The following is a 19,816-nucleotide window of genomic DNA, read 5'->3' as shown; positions in this document are numbered from 1 at the left end:
AAAGGGCTCCATGGCATAAAGAAGGTTAAGAACCCCCTGCTCTAAAGATAAGTTCCTGGATAATTTTCTGGAACAAGATCCCGGCTCTGAAATTGCTCAGTGAGATTGTAGTCTCCCTCTCGAGAGTCATATACCTCATCTTCCAATATTGGTCACCTCTGAATATAATTTTACTTTTATCTTTATCCTCAACCCACTCTTTGTCTAAACATGAAACAACTAAATTTGCTGTCTGTGGAATCTTTCACTGTTGCAGAGGGTGGGCAGCCGCGCATGCGCAGAAGGCGTGCTTCGAGGGATTTGCCGCTCCTACCGCGTCCGTTTTTCCTGCAACTCCCAGAGGGCACAGGGACAAGGCTGGCCCGTCGCCTAGTAACCACGAGACAACATTATGGCGGCGGTCGAATGAGAAAGTCACTCCGTACTTCCAGAGTCCTGTATTGAGAAATACCGAGACACTCCGTCAAGTCGCTGAGGACAATGGAAGCTCCGACAGTCAGTGAGAGCGAGCTGCCGGAAGAAGAGGCGGTGGAAGGCGTGGAGGTCGTGTGGGAACTCTTGGAGGAGATGATACGGGAGTGTGCCCAGCGCGTCTTGGAGGAGGAACTGGAGGAGGTGGGCCAGGCTATGCTCCTTGAACTGCTGGACGGCTGCAGCAGGGAGCTGGTGGATGAGTTTTACCAGGAGCTGTTGGACAATGCTGTCAGCAGCAATGACACTACCAGCTCAGACAAGTGCGAGAACCTGGAAGACATGGACGATGAGGTGAGATGTGGTGGAGTGCTGCTAGAAACTTGAATCAGAAATAAAATACCCAATTTGCTATTCGGCATCAATATTGTGCCAGCTGCTCTTTCTTCAAAAGGCAAATGTATCAGAGTGATCTAAAAAAAATTGAAATGAGAATGATTGCAAACCAACTTATTCAAAAAACCTTGTCCATTCATTGTTGATAAACTGTTTAATCTACAGTGATTATCTGGGAGTCTGGAGTTTTGCCAGGCCACAGTAAAGTTCCCTTGGCCTAGGGAAATGCAAATATCCTTTTCAAGAGACAATATGGGCTCTTGTCCAAGTGAGTGAAATCTTGTGTAAATTTCACAGATATTCTTGTCAAGGTGGCTGGTTTCAATGCCTCTTCCAATGTGGAGGTTCTGATAGTAAAGGAGCCCAATGATAACTCTTTTATGAGAGTGTGTCACCTCTCAAAAGCTCTTTATTTGGTACATTCCTAGAAGGTGCATGAAATTTTCAAAGGAATGTTTGTTCTGCAGGAAGAATTTGATGGTTTATTGACAGAAGACATAATAGTGGAAGGCTTGTCAAATCTGAGGCGCTCAGCAACTGGAATGGAACAGGCCTACCTCCATCTCTCCCTGCCAGTAAGTAATACAATTTTGTACTAATAGCAAACCGCAGAAGGAACATAGTAGATTGAGCATCATCTGTGGGAGAAGAGGAATTGTCAATGTTTCAGGTCAAGACCATGCATCAGAATTGAGAGGGGAGAGGGCAGACAGCCAGTATAAAACAGAGAGTGGGGGGGGGGAGTGAAACAAGGATGGATAGATGATAGGTAGACTGAGGAAAGGAAAAGGGATGACTGTCAAATTCGTACTTTACCCAGTCCAGAATTTCTCTGTAAATAATACCACTTTTCATTTTACAGAATTACGAATTAAGTGATATTTCCATTCTTTGTGATTACATTCACCTACAAAAGCTGGAACTTCCTTACAATAAAATAACAGGTACAGTTTTTTAAAATGGTGCACTTGAGAGGACTTTTTTTTACAGTGACACTAAAATTATAATATAACAATAATTGATACTGGATGTCCTATGCATTTGAGTAAAAGGAAGCTGGCTGGACAAGATATTATAATGTTAAAGATCGAGAATCTGCACTGCTGGAATCTGGAGCAAAACATAAGAACATGAGAAAAATGTAGTGGGTCAAACAGCATCTGTGGAGGCAAAATTTATGTCAACATTTCGGGTCGAAACCTTGCGTCAAGCCAGAGAAAAAGAGTGAGGATTGCCAGTACATGGCAGTATGAGGGAGGGGTGAGACACAGGCTGATAGATGAGGGAGGAGATGACAGTATGAGGGAGGGGTGAGACACAGGCTGATAGATGAGGGAGGAGATGGCAATATGAGGGAGGGGTGAGACACAGGCTGATAGATGAGGGAGGATAGCAGTATGATGGAGTGGTGAGACACAGGCTGATAGATGAGGGAGGAGATGGCAGTATGAGGGAGGGGTGAGACACAGGCTGATAGATGAGGAAGGAGATGACAGTATGATGGAGTGGTGAGACACAGGCTGATAGATGAGGGAGGAGATGACAGTATGATGGAGTGGTGAGACACAGGCTGATAGATGAGGGAGGAGATAATTAGCAGATGGAACCAGGTGTGGGTGGGGGCCAAGGGGGAAGACAGAGATCTGGGGTATTTGATGGGTGGAACCAGATGGGGAGGAGACAATGGAAAGATAGAACCAGATAGGGGAGGAGATGGGATGGGAAAGTTTTTCAGAAAAAGGGTAGATGAAAACTAGGTGTGGGTTATTTGAAAAAAGAAAATTCAGTGTTCATACCACTGAGTTGTTAGCTACTTAACCAGAATATAAGATGTTGGTATTTCAAATCTGCATTTGGCTTCTCTGTAGCAATGGGAAGGCATATCAGTATAATAGTGGGACAGAGAGTTAAAATGACATGCAACTGAAAGCTAAGGTAACTGTTGTGGACAGAGCACAGGTGCTCTGCCAAATGGTGCCTAGTGCATGCTTGTTTTCCCCAGAGCAGAGGAGGACATAGTGTGAGTATTGTATTTGGTTCGTACTTGTTTGCCCACCTAGTTTTTTCCCAATATTCACATTTCACACACCCTGTCTCTTCCCTCTTCCTCAACCTAGTTCTACCTATAATGCACCAGACTCTGTTCCACCCCTCCATTATACTATTATGTTCTGATAATCTCAGCTCTTCTGTCTTGTTCCTCACGCAGGGTTCCTACACAAAATTTTGACTTGCGCTTTTTGATTCCTCAGATGCTACTTCACCCATTGTTTTTCCAGCATTGGCTATTGTACAGTCGCTTCATTCAGATAATTGAATGGCACAGTATATAGTTTGCAAGCTGTCCATGACTGATTGAGAATGGTACTATGGTAAGAGACCTGAAGTCGGGCAGCAATCAACTGCCTGGAGAGAGACAGGTATTTGTTAGTCATGGGCAACATGTTTAAATTCTTAGCAAAAGAGTGAAAAGATTGGTAGAGCCAAGAAAAAAATACCCTTTACATTAGAGAAAACCATCCAGGTTCAAGTGTCCCTCTTCTCTCTATGAGTGTTGTATGAACTACCCATTCCAATAAAGAAAACATAGCTTCCTAATAGTTTCAAATGACTGCAGCTGTCAGAGTTTCCCACATGCTTCAAAAGGGCAACAATCATAGCAGTGCCCAAGAAGAGCAGGGTGAGCTGCCTCAATGACCTTCGCCCAGTAGCACTTGCATCATGGCTAGAATCAACTCCTGTCTAAGCAAAGACCATGACCCACTGAGTTTGCTCATCGCCACAACAGATCTACAGCAGATGCAGTTTCAATGGCCCTCCACCCTGACAAAAACAATACCTATATCAGGCTGCTGTTTATTGATTACAGCTCAGTGTTCTACACAATCTTACCCTCAGTTCTAATCAACAAACTCCAGAACCTGGGCCTCTGCATCTGGATCCTTAACTTCAGCGGGATACCACAGTCAGTGCAGATCAGAAATAACATCACCTCCTCACTGCCGATCAACACTGGCACGCCTCAAGAATGCGTGCTAATTCCACTACTCTACACCCATGATTGCGTGACTTGGCACAGCTCAAACTCCATCTGTAAATCTGCTAACAATACAATTATTGTTGCCAGAGTTTCAGATGGTGATGAGGAGGTGTACAGGAGTGAGGTATATCAGCAACAACCTTGCACTCAACATCAGTATGACCAAGGAATTGGTTGTGAACTTCAGGAAGGGGAAATCAAGGGAGCACACACCAGTCCTCATCAAAGGATCAGACATGTTACGGGTGAGCAGCTTCAGGTTTCTGGGTGTCAACATCTCTGAGGATCTGTCCTGGGCTCAATATATTGATGCAGTTACAAAGAATGCAAACCAATGGCTATATTTTGTTAGGAGTTTGAGAGAATTGGTATGTCACCAAAGACACTCCCAAATTTCTACAGATGTACCATAGAGAGTATTCTAACTGGTTGCATCACTATCTGGTATGGAGGGGCCACTGCACAGAATCAGAAAAAGCTGCAGAAAGCTGTAAACTGTGCCAGCTGAATCATTGGTGCTAGCCCGAAGACACACATTCAATGTTTCAGAAACAACTCTTTCCTCTCCATCATCAATGGACAATGAACCGATGAACATTACCTCGTTATATTTTTCCTTTTTGCACTACCTATTTAATTTTCTATCATTATATATACTTATTGTAATTTATAGTTTTTATTATTATGTACAATATGGTGCTGCAGCAAAACAACAAATTTAATAACATATGCCAGTGTAATTAAAACTGATTATGATTCTGAACATTGCCAAGTATGAAAAATGGGATTGAATTTGCACATGGCAAGTTCCACAAACAGCAGTGCTTTAATGATCAGAAATTTTGATTTTAGTAATGTAAGTTGTGGGAAAAGGAGAGGGAAGACAACACCCATTTTCCTCTTCGTACTTGTCATTTGGCATTATAAAGGTTATTCCTTGAATTTTACATCCTCTCCCATTCATATTGTATCACAGTTCATATAACCTGCTTTTTCATAATTGTCCATTCATCCAGTGGAATTTCTCCACATCCTCCGCTTGGCTCGGGCTTCCACCAATATTTCTTTTGTCTGCAGATTTGGAGATTATAATGTCTTATTCCCTCATCAAATCAGCAATAAATAAATAAATAAATAAATAAATAACACACACACACACACACACACACACACACACACACACACACACACACACGCACACACAATATAGGGCTCCCAGCACCATTGATTGTGGTACCTACCCCACTCTTATTACCTGCCACTTGAAAAAAGACTAGTTTATTCGTACTACTCATTTCCTGTTGGCTAACCAATTCTCGTCCATGAGAATCCCATTCATATAGGTCCTCCAATATACCTATTGGAAGACCTTTTGGAATTTCAAATGCATCACATCTGCTCTCAATATTTCATCTATTCTTCTAGTTACATCTAAAGTTTTAATGCAGATTTGTCAAACATGATTTTTCTTTCACAAATCGATGTTCATTTTGCCTGATTCTGCCCACTCTTCTCCATATGTTCTGCTGTTGCATCTTTTATTATCAATACTTGTATTCCCCCAGTCTAAGCAGTTATAATTCCCTAGTACACCAGCAATGATGCTTCCATTCTCTCACACTGAGTGATAGAGTACTATAGCAGAGAAGCAAGCCCTTCAGCTCATCTGGTCCATGCTCTCTTGATCTTCTCAACTCCCATCTGGCTGCACTCAGACCATATCCATCCAAAGCCTTGCTCTTCATGTACCTATCAAAACATTTCTTAAATATTGCAATTGAACCCACATACACCACTTCTGATGGCAGTTTGTTCTACACTTGCACTGCACTCCTACATCCTGATCAAAAAGGCGCAACAGTGCCTTTATTTCCTGCGGAGCATGAAGAAAGCTCACCTCTGTCCCAGGATACTGACAGACTTTTACCGCTGTACCATTGAGAGCATACTCACCAACTGCATCTCAGTGTGGTATGGCAATTGTCCCGTGTTGGACCGCAAAGCACTCCAGCGTGTGGTGAAAACTGCCCAGCGGATTATTGGCACCCAATTGCCCACCATTGAGAACATCTATCATAAGCGCTGCCTGGGCAGGGCAAAAAGCATTATCAGGAATGCATCTCACCCTAAACATGGACTTTTTACTCTCCTCCCATCCGCTAGGGTGCTACAGGAGCTTCTGCTCCCGCACCAGCAGGCACAAGAAGAGCTTCTTCACTGCTGAACCTCTCACCACAGTGTTAAGCAGTATTGCATCCATATTGTACTGTCTCAGTACTTTTGTATTTGTGTGCTGTAGCACTTTTTTAATTCACAGTTATTTTGTAAATAACACTATTCTTTGCATTTCTGGTCAGATGCTCTATGCATTTCATTGGCTTCGTATCTGTACTTGGCACATGACAATAAAGTTGAATCTAATCTAATCTAATCTTCTGAGTGAAGATATTTCTCCTCAGATTCCCCTTAAATATTTCACCCTAAACTTATGACCCCTAGTTTTAGTCTCAGCCAACCTAATGTGAACAAGCCTGCATGCATTCATCCTATCTGTAACCCTCATATACTTGTATACCTTTATCAAATCTCCCCTTACTCTCCTGTGCTCCAGGGAATATGGTTCTAACCTATTCAGCCTTTCCTTATTATTGAGGTCCTCAAGTCTCAGCAATGTCCTTGTAAATTTTCTCAATACTCTTTGAAACTTACTGATTTCTTTCTTGTAGGCAGGTGAAAAGAACTGCAAACAACACTCTAAAGTCACCTCACCAACGTCTTGTACAACTTCATCATAACATCCGAATTCCTGTAGTCAGTGCTCTGATTTATGAAGACCAATGTGCCCAGGTTATCTTTATGACCTAATATACTTTTGTGCCACTTTCAAGGAATGATGGATATATATTCACAGGCCTCTTTGTTCTACAGCATACCTCAGAGCCCTAGCATTCTACCTTGTCCTCCCAAAGTGCAACACCTCAAACTTGTCTGCATGAAATTCTATCTGGCTTTTTCCAACCCATCTTTCCAGGTGGTCAAGATCACACTGCAAGCTTTGATAGCTTTCTTCTGTGTCCATTATGCACCTAATCTTGATGTCATTCGCAATCTGCTTACCCATTTTACCATACTATCACCAAAATCATTAATATAGAAGATGAACAACAATGAACCCAGCAGTGGCCCCATGTCACGTCAGTAGTTGCAGGTTTTCAGTCGGAGTGTCAACCATCTACTATGACATTTTAGCTTCTGGTAAGCCAATATTGGATCCAATTGACTACTTCATCCTGAATGCCTAATGACTTAACCTTCTGGATCAGCCTCCAATACAGGACTTTGTCAAAGGCCTTGCACAAACCTTTGTAGTTAATGTCCATTGCCCTTCCTTAAACCTTTTTGGTAATCTGAAAGAAATTCTATAAGCTTGGCCAGAATTGATCTACCACACTAAAAGCTATGTTGACTATCCTTAATCAGGTTCTGTCTATCCAAACACTTATATATCCTCTCCATTAGAATACATTCCAATAATTTACCCATGGTTGATGTCAGTGTCACTGGCCTGTACTGGCTTACTTATAGAGCTTTTCTTAACATCATGGCTCCGTCTGTCTAAGTAGACAATGGATGCGCCTGTCTGGGGCGCAGACCTGGGCGATGAATGTGGAGACCCTGGGCTGCCAAACATCATGATCCCCTCTCGGCCTCGCAGATGTGGTCCAAAGGAATGCAAAGCAGTACCTTTGGCATCAGCTTGGCTGCAGGAGCTGCTGGGAGGTGACGTGATATGTCATCCAATCGCCTTCGGGGCTCCACTCCGGATTTGTGTAGGGTTTACTCCTTAGCCTTCTCTTCTCCCGAAGATACCCACAAGGCAGTGGGATCCGTAACCCTGGACGGGTCCATTCCGGGTACTGTCAGCTGGAGCCAGCTGAGCCCGGGACTCATGTAAGGCAGGTCATCACGCCCTGTAGTGGTGACATATGGAGCCACTACCCACTACCCACTTTTCTTAATAACGGAACAACATTAGCTATCCTCCAGTTCTCTGGCACTACCCCTGCCCCACCCCGTGCCCAAGGATATTTTAAATATCTCTGTTGGGCCCCTGCAATATGCATGGCAAGGCAAAGAAAATAGAAGTGGGCATGGGAGCAAGCTAATCTGAATTACATTTGCCATTTTCTTTAGGATGAGAATATTGAGATTTACGTTTTGGACCAAGGATTCCAATCTGATACTCAGAGAATGGCATATGTTACTGGTACTATCATTAGATTACCTTTACACTGCAATCTTTTCTGCCTGCTTTGATCATTGATCTGATGAAGAAAATTGCCATATTTTAAAGTTCTTCTAAGTGATTATTGTTTGTGGGATATTCAAAATTGCTTTTACTGTATTTCATTTTCTCTTGTTGACCACCTCCACCACCTTTTATATCTGTCACTGGAATTTAGTCTTCATAGACCTGTTGATGTCAAAGGAGATATGGGTAGCAAAGATGGAAGTTTTGTATTTTGTTAAATTTGATGCAGAGGTGAAGTTATCCCCTTGGATAATAATGCAAGTTGATGAAATTAATGAAACACTGGCAAATGGGGTTTTTGAACCCTGGAGCCTATTAAAGAGCTGTTTATGTATTCAAAGAAGAAGATTTATACTGAAATTTTAAGCAAAGGAATCAAAAGCTTGCCATAAGCTACTGAAAGGAACTATATTGAACATCTTGGCACAAAAGAGACCCTGCAATGGAAACAGAAAAAATCTACTTAATTTGATGCAGCCTTGATGTGTTTTTTGAGCATGTATTGTATTTGGGGTGACTGTCTGTCTACTTTTAGTAACTTTTTATGTCTTAATTAATGCATTGTATTTTATTTCATATATTTACCTATTTGCTCAATGAATTATCCCTAATACTTGTGATTTTCTTAATAACTTAAGCATTAAACTACCTACTCAGTGGGAGAAAAGAGAGCATTTTCTCCAAGGACTGGTAAACATGCATGATGATTAAATATGAATTCGTTTGAAATTTAATATTGTAGACTACATATTAATATATTAAAATAATTTCTATATTTAGGTTTCCACGTGTTTGACAGGGAATGTTAAGTCAGTTTCCAGCGGAAGTAATCAACAATTGGTCATCCATGAAAAAAATGCAACAGGAATATTTATTGTTTCATTTCTTTATTAATCACTTCTAGTTTTTCTTTGTCTAAGTAGTAACAATTGATAAAGTACATAAGTAGAATTTGTTAAAGTACTTTCCAAAACTTGTCTACTCTTTGACATGACAGCAAGTTACTTTCGATATTATGCCTTCTGAAATGATTAACATGCTTTGAACTGTCAGTTCTACAATAAAACTAGCACTCAATATGCTCTTACCCCATCCTCCCACCACCCTACCAGGGATAGGGTTCCTCTTGTTCTCACCTACCACCCTCACCAGCCTCCGTGTCCAGCACATAATCCTCTGGAACTTCTCAATCTCCAACAGGATCCCACCAACAAGCACATCTTTCCCTCTCTCCAACTTTCTGCTTTCCGCAGGGATTGCTCCCTACATGACTCCCTTGTCCATTCCTCCCTCCCTACTGATCTCCCTCCTGGCGCTTAGCCTTGCAAGCGGAACAAGTGTTACGCCTGCCCCTACATCACCTTCCTCACTACCATTCAGGGCCCAAACAGTCCTTCTAGGTGAGGCTACACTTCACCTGTGCGTCTGTTAGGGTCATATACTGTGTTCGATGCTCCCGGTGTGGCCTCCGTATATCGGTGAGACTTGATGAAGATTGAGAGACCGCTTCACCGAACTCTTATGCTCTGTCTGCCATAAGAAGCAGGATCTCCCAGTGGCCACCCATTTTAATTCTGCTTCCCATTCCCATTCCGATATGTCCATTCATGGCCTCCTCTACTGTCGCAATGAGGACACACTCAGGCTGGAGGAACAACACTTTATATTCTGTCTGGGTAGCCTCCAACCTGATGGTATGAACATTAATTTTTTGAACTTCAGGTAATGCACCCCCCCTTCACCATTCCCATCCCCTTTTCCCCCTCTTTCCTTATCTCCTTGCCTGCCCATCATAAGACCTTAAGACACAGGAGCAGAATTAGGCCATTTTATCGTGGCTGATCCCGGATCCCACAACCCCATACACCTGCCTTCTCTCAATATCCTTTGATGCCCTAACCAAGCAGGAAATGATCAATTTCTGCCTGAAATATTCCACAGATTTACTACGCTCTGGCTAAAAAAAATTCCTCCTTACCTCTGCTCTAAAGGTCGACCCTCAATTTTGAGGCTGTGCCCTCTAGTTCTGGATACACCCACCATCTGAAGCATCCTCTCCACATTCACCCTATCCAGTCCTTTCAACATTTGCCTATTTCTGGTGCTCTTCCCCCCCTTTCTTTCTTCCATAGCCTTCTGTCTTCTTGTATTAGATTCCCCTGTATCTTTTTCGCCGATCAACTTCGCAGCTCTTTACTTCATCCCCACCCCTGGTTTTTACCCATTACCTTGTGCTTCTCTCTCCCCTCCCCCCACTTTTAAATCTACTCCGCATCTTTTTTTTCTCCAGTCCTGCTAAAGGGAATCGACCCGAAACATTGACGTACTCTTTTCCATAGATGCTGTTTGGCCTGTTGAGTTTCTCCAGCACTTTTTGTGTGTTGCTCGGATTTCCAGTAACTACAGATTTTTGTATTTGTGACTCAATATCAGCCTCTGTCTCAAAGACTGATTGAAGTAAGCCAGCAACACTATGATGAAAAAATACTAATTAAGAGCTTTTCATTGCAGATAATTGTGAGTGAAAAGCAAATAACCATGGATGCATGAAATCGGAAGTAAAACAAATTGCTTAAAATACTCAGCAGGGCAGTCAGGGTCATAGTCATACTTTATTGATCCCGGGGGGAAATTGGTTTTCGTTACAGTTGCACCATAAATAATAAATAGTAATAAAAACCATAAATAGTTAAATAGTAATATGTAAATTATGCCAGTAAATTATGAAATAAGTCCAGGACCAGCCTATTGGCTCAGGGTGTCTGCCCCTCCAAGGGAGGAGTTGTAAAGTTTGATGGCCACAGGCAGGAATGACTTCCTATGACGCTCTGTGTTGCATCTCGGTGGAATGAGTCTCTGGCTGAATGTATTCCTGTGCCCACCCAGTCCATTATGTAGTGGATGGGAGACATTGACCAAGATGGCATGCAACTTGGATAGCATCCTCTTTTCAGACACCACCATCAGAGAGTCCAGTTCCATCCCCACAACATCACTGGGTCTCAGGGAAAGAAACAGTTAAACTGTTAGATTGATTGTCATTAATTTTAAATTGCGTCAGACTTGCATTTTGAACTGTTGCTCAGCATATTCTTTATGCTTCCTAGATTTGCGTTGTGTAAGTTATATGCCCTACCTGATACAGCTGGATGCCTCCCATAATACTCTGACCTCGATCGCTGGCCTAAAACTACCTAAAAATATTAAGGTAAGTCAATAAATATCTGAATCAAAGTGCATGTGGTCTAGTTGGGAAGCTGCACAAGGACTATGATTAGATAAATGGAAAGGAGGAATGAATGGGCAAGGTAAGGTGTTGTTTGATTATGTATTATTTTCACTAAAGTGTAATATTTATATTTAAGTATGTTTAAATTAGCTTTTAAACATTTGTTTCACTGATTTTATTTTTATGCCATTTTTCTATATTGATCTTGCCAAAGAGGAGGATCATACATATTTACAATACATATTTTGAAACTGTGGGAAGAATGTTTAACCTCCTGTGCACTGTCAATAATCAAAATTGCCTGGCAGTTCTTGAGTGCAGACTCCAAATCAGCCCTAATCTGTCCAGTTTACTTTATAAATTGATATACTGCAGATGTATATTGAGTATGTTAGCAATCTGCCTCTCATACGCTTGGCTCCAACCAATATTGAGAGACAACAACAGAGTTGAAGTTATGAAGGGTAGTGAGGTTGTCAATGTCTGCCAGCAGGATCACTTCAAAGGCTATTGCTCCCCATTTAGAAAATAATCTATGCCTTGAATGCAGCAGTTCTGAACTGTAGAACAGGGAGACTAGTCTAGTAGGTCACGCTTGGGAAAGGGAGGAAATATGAGGGTAAAAAACATCACAAATGAACAACTGAAACAGAGAATTCTAGTTAACTGAACTTGTAGAAATCAAAAATGAAGTCCGGAAGGCTACAGCTTTCCCAAACTGAAGATGTGCTGCTGTTCCTCAAATTGATCTTTGTATCAGGTAAGAGTAGAGTAAGATAGAAAATTAAAATGGCAGGCAACAGAAAGCTTTGAGTTGCCCCTGAAGCTTGAATCCAGGTGCTCCACAAACATAATCATTACTTACATTTACTTTCTCCAAAATAGACAAGGCCACATTGTGAACACTGAATGCAGCACACTAAATTGGAAGAAGTGCAGGTAATCACAGTTTCACCTGGAAAGACTGTTTTGGCAAGAAGGTGATAAGGGAAAAGGATCACTTTCTCAGTCATGTCTCCACAAAATCTTCAATATCCACTATCGCCATCCATAAAACTGTAAGTGCATGCCACTGGCCTCATTGGACATACCTGACACCTGACTTCTGAGATGGACACCCACTTCTACATTCTGCCATAGGAGGAGATTACTGGCAGGAGGAAAGGATTTCAAGATGTGTACTAAAAGTCTCCTCAAAGAAATGCAACATGTCAAAAACCTCCTGGAAAATGAAGAAGGAGCATTCAGGATGGTGTTGAGTTCCTCAGACCATGTGTTAGGAGCACACAAATTACAGTAGGCATAAATTAATAAACCATTCACCCACCTGCTCATCAGTCAGCTCTTGCCTCACCAGTCACCTCAAAACCTGAGTTGAAAGCAAGCCATTCTTGATTCCCAAGAAGAAAAAGTTATGAATGTTTGATATAGTATGTAATAAATAAATAAATCGAATTAATAAGCACAACAGGAATTCTGCAGATGCTGGAAATTAATAAGAGTAAGCATTTCCCTATGGCTTTACTGTGAACTTAGATGAACCTGAAGGTTTAGGTAACAATACATTATGAGATTTACAGACGAATGCTGCGACTGTCATATGTTTTAATTAAATCTTTTATTATAGAAAAAATCATGTTAAAATCAACATTTGAAAGCCAACCTGTTGAATCATTTCACCTCTGTTCTCTTTTTTAATGCATATTGCCTTACCTTTGACAATATAATACTTGCAGAACAAGCTCATAATTAACTGCAGGATTAGCAGGAGCAGTCACTTTTTGAAACTGGCTCGAAGAACTGGTTTTGTAGGCCTGTAGTAGTACAAAATGCTTTGAAGGAGTGAAGCTTTGATCTAATTCCCATCTTGTAATCTACAGTAATCATGTCACAAGCTAAGTGTAAAGGAGCATCTGAATTTGATTGTTTTGGGTTTAAATTTAGTAACTTCTCAAAAAGCACAGAAATGGCAACTATCAATTTCAGTGGACAAGACTACAAGGTCATGTGTGGTTTAATCAAGTAGAAATCTGCAGTGCTATACATTTATGTTGCCATTTTAGAAGGCTGTTATCACATTCTCTGTTGGGATTTAGACTATAAGACCATAAGGCATAGGAGCAGAATTGGCCAATCGAGTCTCCTCTGCCATTTAATCATACCTGATCCTTTTTTCCCCTATTCAGCCTTCTGGCCTTCTCCCCATAACCCTTGATGCAGTAGCCAATCAAGAGCCCATCAGTCTCTGCCTTAAGTATACCCACTGAACTGGCCTCCACAGCTGCTTGTGGTAACAAGTTCCACAAATTCACTACAATACAATAGACAATAGGTGCAGGAGTAGGCCATTCAGCCCTCTGAGCCAGCACCACCATTCACTGTGATCATGGCTGATCATCCACAATCAGTACCCTTTTCCTGCCCTCTCCCCATATCCCTTCACTCTGCTATCTTTAAGAGCTCCATCTAACACTTTTTGAAGGAATCCAGAGAATTGGCCTCCACTGCTTTCTGAGGCAGCGCATTCCACAGAACCACAACCTTCTGTGTGAAAAAGTTTTTCCTCAACTCCATTCTAAATTGTCTACCCCTTATTCTTAAACTGTGGCCTCTGGTTCTGGACTCCCCCAACATTGGGAACATGTTTCCTGCATCCAGCGTGTCCAATCCCTTAATAATCTTATATGTTTCAATCAGATCCCCTCTCATCCTTCTAAATTCCAGTGTATACAACCCCAGTTGCTCCAGGCATTCAACATATGACAGTCCCGCCATCCCGGGAATTAACCTTGTGAACCTACGCTGCACTCCCTCAATAGCTAGAATGTCCTTCCTCAAATTTGGAGACCAAAACTGTACACAATATTTCAGGTGTGGTCTCACCAGGGCCCTGTACAACTGCAGAAGGACTTCTTTGCTCCTATACTGAATTCCCCTTGTTATGAAGGCTAGCATGCCATTAGCTTTCTTCACTGCCTGCTGTACCTGCATGCTTACTTTCAGTGACTGATGAACAAGGACACCTAGATCTCGTTGTACTTCCCCTTTTCCTAACTTGACACCATTCAGATAGTAATCTGCCTTCCTGTTCTTGCCACCAAAGTGGATAACCTCACATTTATCCACATTAAACTGCATCTGCCATGTACCTGCCCACTCACCCAACCTGTCCAAGTCACCCTGCATTCTCATAACATCCTCCTCACATTTCACACTGCCACCCAGCTTTGTGTCATCTGCAAATTTGCTAATGTTACTTTTAATCCCTTCATCTAAATCATTAAAGTATATTGTAAATAGCTGCGGTCCCAGCACCGAGCCTTGCGGTACCCCACTAGTCACTGCCTGCCATTCTGAAAAGGACCCGTTAATCCCTACTCTTTGTTTCCTGTCTGCCAACCAATTTTCTATCCATGTCAGTACCCTACCCCCAATACCATTTGTTCTAATTTTGCACACTAACCTCCTATGTGGGACCTTATCAAAGGCTTTCTACATCCACTGGCTTTCCCATGTCCATTTTCATAGTCACATTCTCAAAAAATTCCAGAAGATTAGTCAAGCATGATTTCCCCTTTGTCAATCCATGTTGACTCGGACCTATCCTGCCACTGCTATCCAAATATGCCGCTATTACATCTTTTATAATTGATTCCAGCATCTTCCCCACCACTGATGTCAGACTAACTGGTCTATAATTGCCTGTTTTCTCTCTCCCTCCTTTCTTAAAAAGTGGGATAACGTTAGCTACCCTCCAATCTGCAGGAACTGATCCTGAATCTATAGAACATTGGAAAATGATTACTAGTGCGTCCACGATTTCCAGAGCCACCTCCTTAAGTACCCTGGGATGCAGACCATCAGGCCCTGGGGATTTATCAACCTTTAGTCCCATCAGTTTACCCAACACCATTTTGCGCCTGATGCGAATTTCCTTCAGTTCCTCTGTTACCCTAGGTCCTCTGGCCACTATTACATCTGGGAGATTGTTTGTGTCTTCCCTAGTGAAGACAGATCCAAAGTACCTGTTCAGCTCGTCTGCCATTTCCTTGTTCCCCATAATAATTTCACCCATTTCTGTCTTCAAGGGCCCAACTTTGGTCTTAACTAATTTTTTCCTCTTCACATACCTAAAGAAGCTTTTACTATCCTCCTTTATATTTTTGGCTAGCTTACCTTCGTACCTCATTTTTTCCCCCCGTATTGCCTTTTTAGTTATCTTCTGTTGCTCCTTAAAAGTCTCCCAATCCTCTGGCTTCCCACTCATCCTTGCTATGTTATACTTCCTTTCTTTTATTTTTATACTGTCCTTGACTTCCCATGTCATCCACGGTCGGCCCTTACTCCCCTTAGAACCTTTCTTCCTCTTTGGAATGAACTGATCCTGCACCTTCTGTAATATTCCCAGAAATACCAGTCATTGTTGTTCCACTGTCATCCCTGTGAGGGTATCTTTCCAGTCAACTTTTGCCAGCTGCTCCCTCATGTGTCCATAGTCCCCTTTGTTCAAATGTAATACTTACACTTCTGATCTTCCCTTCTCCCTCTCAAATTGTAGATTAAAACTTATCATATTATGGTCACTACCTCCTAATGGCTCCTTTACCTCGAGTTCCCTCATCAAATCTGGCTCATTACACAACACTAAATCCAGAATTGTCTTCTCCCTGGTAGGCTCTAATACAAGCTGCTCTAAGAATCCATCTCTGAGGCATTCCACAAACTCCCTTTCCTGGGGTCCAGTACCAACCTGATTTTCCCAGTCTACCTGCATATTAAAAACCCCCATAACAACCATAGAATTACCTTTGCGACATGCCAATTTTAAATCTTGATTTAACTTGCACTCTATATCTAGGCTACTGTTTGGGGGCCTGTAGATAACTCCCATCAGGGTCTTTTAGCCCTTACAGTTTCTCAGTTCTATCCATACTGACTCTGCATCTCCTGATTCTTTGTCCCCCCTCGCAAGTGACTGAATTTCATTCTTCACCAAACAGAGCCACCCCACCCCCTCTGCCAACCTGTCTGTCCTTTCGAAAGGATGTATATTCCTGAATATTCATTTCCCAGCCCTAGTCCTCTTGCAGCCATGTCTCTGTTATTCCCACAACATCATACTTGCCAATTTCCAACTGAGCCTCAAGCTCATCCACTTTATTTCTTATACTCCGTGCATTCATATATAATACTTTTATTCCTTTTAAAGTAATACTTTTACTCCCCTCGCCTTTCACATCAATTCCTATTGCACTCGCCCATACTCTCTGATTCCTTCCTGATCTTTCTGCCCCTTTAATTCTGTTGTCTTTCTTAATTTTTCTTATTATCTCATTCCCTTTAACTCCATTCAAACACACCCATGTAGCAGTGGCAAACCTGCCTGCCAGAATGCTGCTCCCCCGTCTGTTAAGGTGCAACCCGTCCCTTCTGTATAATTCATCCTTACCCCAAAACAGATCCCAGTGGTCCAAGAATCTAAATTCCTGCTCCCCGCACCAGCTCCTCAGCCACACATTCAGATCCCCTATCTTCCTGTTCATGTCCTCTCCAGCACAAGGAACTGGAAGCAAACCCGAGATAACCACCCTGGAGGTCCTGCTTTTCAGCCTTCTTCCGAGTTCTCTGAAGTCACGCTGCAAAATGTCTCTCATCTTCTTCCCGACGTCATTTGCGCCGACATGCACCACCACCTCCGGCTGATCACCTTCTCCCTTGAGGATGTCCTGCAATCGGTCCGTGATGTCCTGGATCCTGGCACCAGGGAGGCAACACACCATCCTTAAATCTGGCCTGTTGCTGCAGAAACCCCTTTCTGTACCTCTCACTATGGAGTCCCCTACTACCACGGCTCTGCCTGACGTCTGTCTCCTCGGCTTTATTTCAGCGCCGATTTTTGACTCGCAGACCCGTCCGCCTCTCAGACTTGCACTGTCTTCTGTCCCGACAGCTTCCAAGAGGGTGAACCTGTTTTCAAGAAGCAGATCCCCCGTGGTCTCCTGTACTCCAAGCATCCATCCCTTCCTCATCGTCGCCCCCCCTTCTCTCTTCTGGTATCTTCGGTGTAACGATCTCGCTGCAGGTCCTGTCCACAAAAACCTCTGTTTCCCAGATGAACCTGAGGTCATCCAGTTGCCTCTCCAGTGCCTCAACACGGTCCTTCAGGAGTTGAACCTGGACACACTTGCCACATTTGTTGCAGCCAGAGGCACCATCAACGTCCCTGACCTCCCACATCATGCAAGCAGCACACTGAATCAGGTGACCTGTCATTTCCTCACCACTTCTCACCCTCTCCAACTGTGGCGTAGTCTCCTCCCTCAGCCTCTTTGCCAAAGACTCTGGAGCCAAAGACTCGCACTTTTCTCACAAGGCACTTCCCTCGTCAAGGTCGCTTCCCGACAGGCCGCTCCCCTGGAGCAAACCTTGATTATATTGGCTGATATTTGACTAATTCAAATATTCAAAACTACCTTCTGGCTAAAGAAATTTCTCCACATTTCTGTTTTAAATATTCACCCCTCTATCCTGAAGTTGTCCTCTCTAGTCCTAGATGCCCCCACCATGGGAAATATTCTGTCCACATCTTCTCCATCAATGCCTTTCAACATTTGAAATGTTTCAGTGAGATCCCCTCCTCATCCTTCTAAATTCTAGTGAGTACAGGCTCAGAGCTATCAAACGTTCCTCGTTTGATAATCCTTTCATTCTCAGAAACATCCTTGTGAACCTCCTCTGAACTCTTTCCAATGCAGCACATCTTTTCTTAGATGAAGAGCCCAAAACTGTTCACAATACTCAAAGTGATGCCTCACCAGTGTCTTATAAAGCCTCAGCATCACATCCTTGCTCTTATATTCTAGACCTCTTGAAATGAATGCTAAGATTGCATTTACCCTCCTCACCACCAACTCAGCCTGCAAGTTAACCTTTAGGGTGTTCTGCATAAGGATTTCTAAGTCCCTTTGCATCTCAGATTTTTGTATTTTCTCCCCGTTTGGAAAATAGTCTGCATATTTATTTCTTCTGCCAAAATTTTCCAGCAGAATATTTCATTTGCCACTTTCTTGCCCATTCTTCTAATCTGTCTAAATCGTTCCACAGCCTTCCTGCTTCCTCAACACTACTTGCCCCTCCGCCAATCTTTGTATCATATGCAAACCTGGCAACAAAGCCATCTATTCCATCATCTAAATCATTGATATATAGGATAAAAAGAGGTGGTCTCTACACTGACGCCTGCAGAACACCACGAGTCACTAGCAACCAACCAGAAAAGGATCCTTTTATTCCGACTTGCTACCTCCTTCCAATCAGCCAATGCTCTAACCAGACCAGTAACTTTCCTGTAATATCATGGGCTCTTAACTTGGTAAGCAGCCTCATGTGTGGGACCTTGTCAAAGGCCTTCTGAAAATCCAAATATACAACATACACTGCATCCCCTTTATCTATCCTACTTGTAATCTCCTCAAAGAATTCCCACAGGTTCGTCAAGCAAAATTTTTCCTTAAGGAAACCATGCTGATTTTGTCCTATCTTGTCCTGTGACACCAAGTACTCCATAACCTTATCCTTAACAATTGACTCCAACATCTTCCCAACCACTGAGGCCAGGCTAACTGGTCTATAATTTCCTTTCTGCTGCCTCCCTCCTTTCCTAAAGGGTAGAGTGACATTTGCAATTTTCTAGTCCAACAGAACAACGCCAGAGTGTAATGATTCTTGAAAGATTATTACTAATGCATCCACTATGTCTACCACTACCTCTTTCATAACCCTAGGGTATAGTTCATCTGGTCCAGGTGACTTATGTACTCTTCGGTCTTTCAGCTCTTTGAGCACATTCTCCCTTGTAGTAGGAACTGCACTCACTTTTCTTCCCTCACACCTTTCAACATCTGGCACACTGCTAGTGAAGACTGATACAAAATACTCATTTAGTTCATCTACCATTTCCTTGTTCCTCATTATTATTTCTCTGGCCTCATTTTCTAGTGGTCCTATATCCACGTGCATTTCTCTTTTATCTTTTATGTACCTGAAGAGTTCTATCTATCTTGATATCATTTGCTAGCTTGTTTTCATATTTCATCTTTTACTCCTAATGATTCTTCTAGTTGCTTTCTGCCGGGTTTTAAAAGCTTTCCAATCCTCTTTCTTCCTGCTAAGTTTTGCTTTGTTGTATGCCCTTTCTTTTGCTTTACATTAGCTTTGACTTCCTTTGTCAGCACGGTTGTACTATTTTGCTATTTGAGTATTTCTTTATTTGTGGAATACATCTATCCTGCACCTTCCTCATTTCTCCCAGAAACTCACGACATTGCTGCTCTGCTGACATCCCTGCCAGCAGCTCCTTCCGATTTACTTTGGCCAACTCCTCTCTCATACCATTGTAATTTCCTTTACTCCACTGAAACGCTGCTAT

The 19,816-nt window shown here is 42.4% G+C and overlaps 1 protein-coding gene across 1 annotated transcript in view; it reads left to right on the top strand.

Moving 5' to 3' along the window:
• The first annotated feature begins 401 nt into the window (after positions 1–401).
• lrguk (leucine-rich repeats and guanylate kinase domain containing) overlaps positions 402–19,816 on the top strand; it is a 161,749-nt gene continuing 142,334 nt past the window's right edge. The window contains exons 1-4 of the mRNA XM_063072199.1: positions 402–765; positions 1,275–1,382; positions 1,670–1,751; positions 11,267–11,367. Coding sequence (XP_062928269.1) covers positions 481–765; positions 1,275–1,382; positions 1,670–1,751; positions 11,267–11,367 — 576 coding nt within the window. The 5' untranslated portion in view covers positions 402–480. The remainder of the gene's footprint in view (positions 766–1,274; positions 1,383–1,669; positions 1,752–11,266; positions 11,368–19,816) is intronic.

The sequence above is a fragment of the Mobula hypostoma genome, chromosome 20, assembly GCF_963921235.1.
Source record: "Mobula hypostoma chromosome 20, sMobHyp1.1, whole genome shotgun sequence".
NCBI classification, from domain to species: domain Eukaryota; kingdom Metazoa; phylum Chordata; class Chondrichthyes; order Myliobatiformes; family Myliobatidae; genus Mobula; species Mobula hypostoma.
This window is presented reverse-complemented; position numbering and strand designations above follow the sequence as displayed.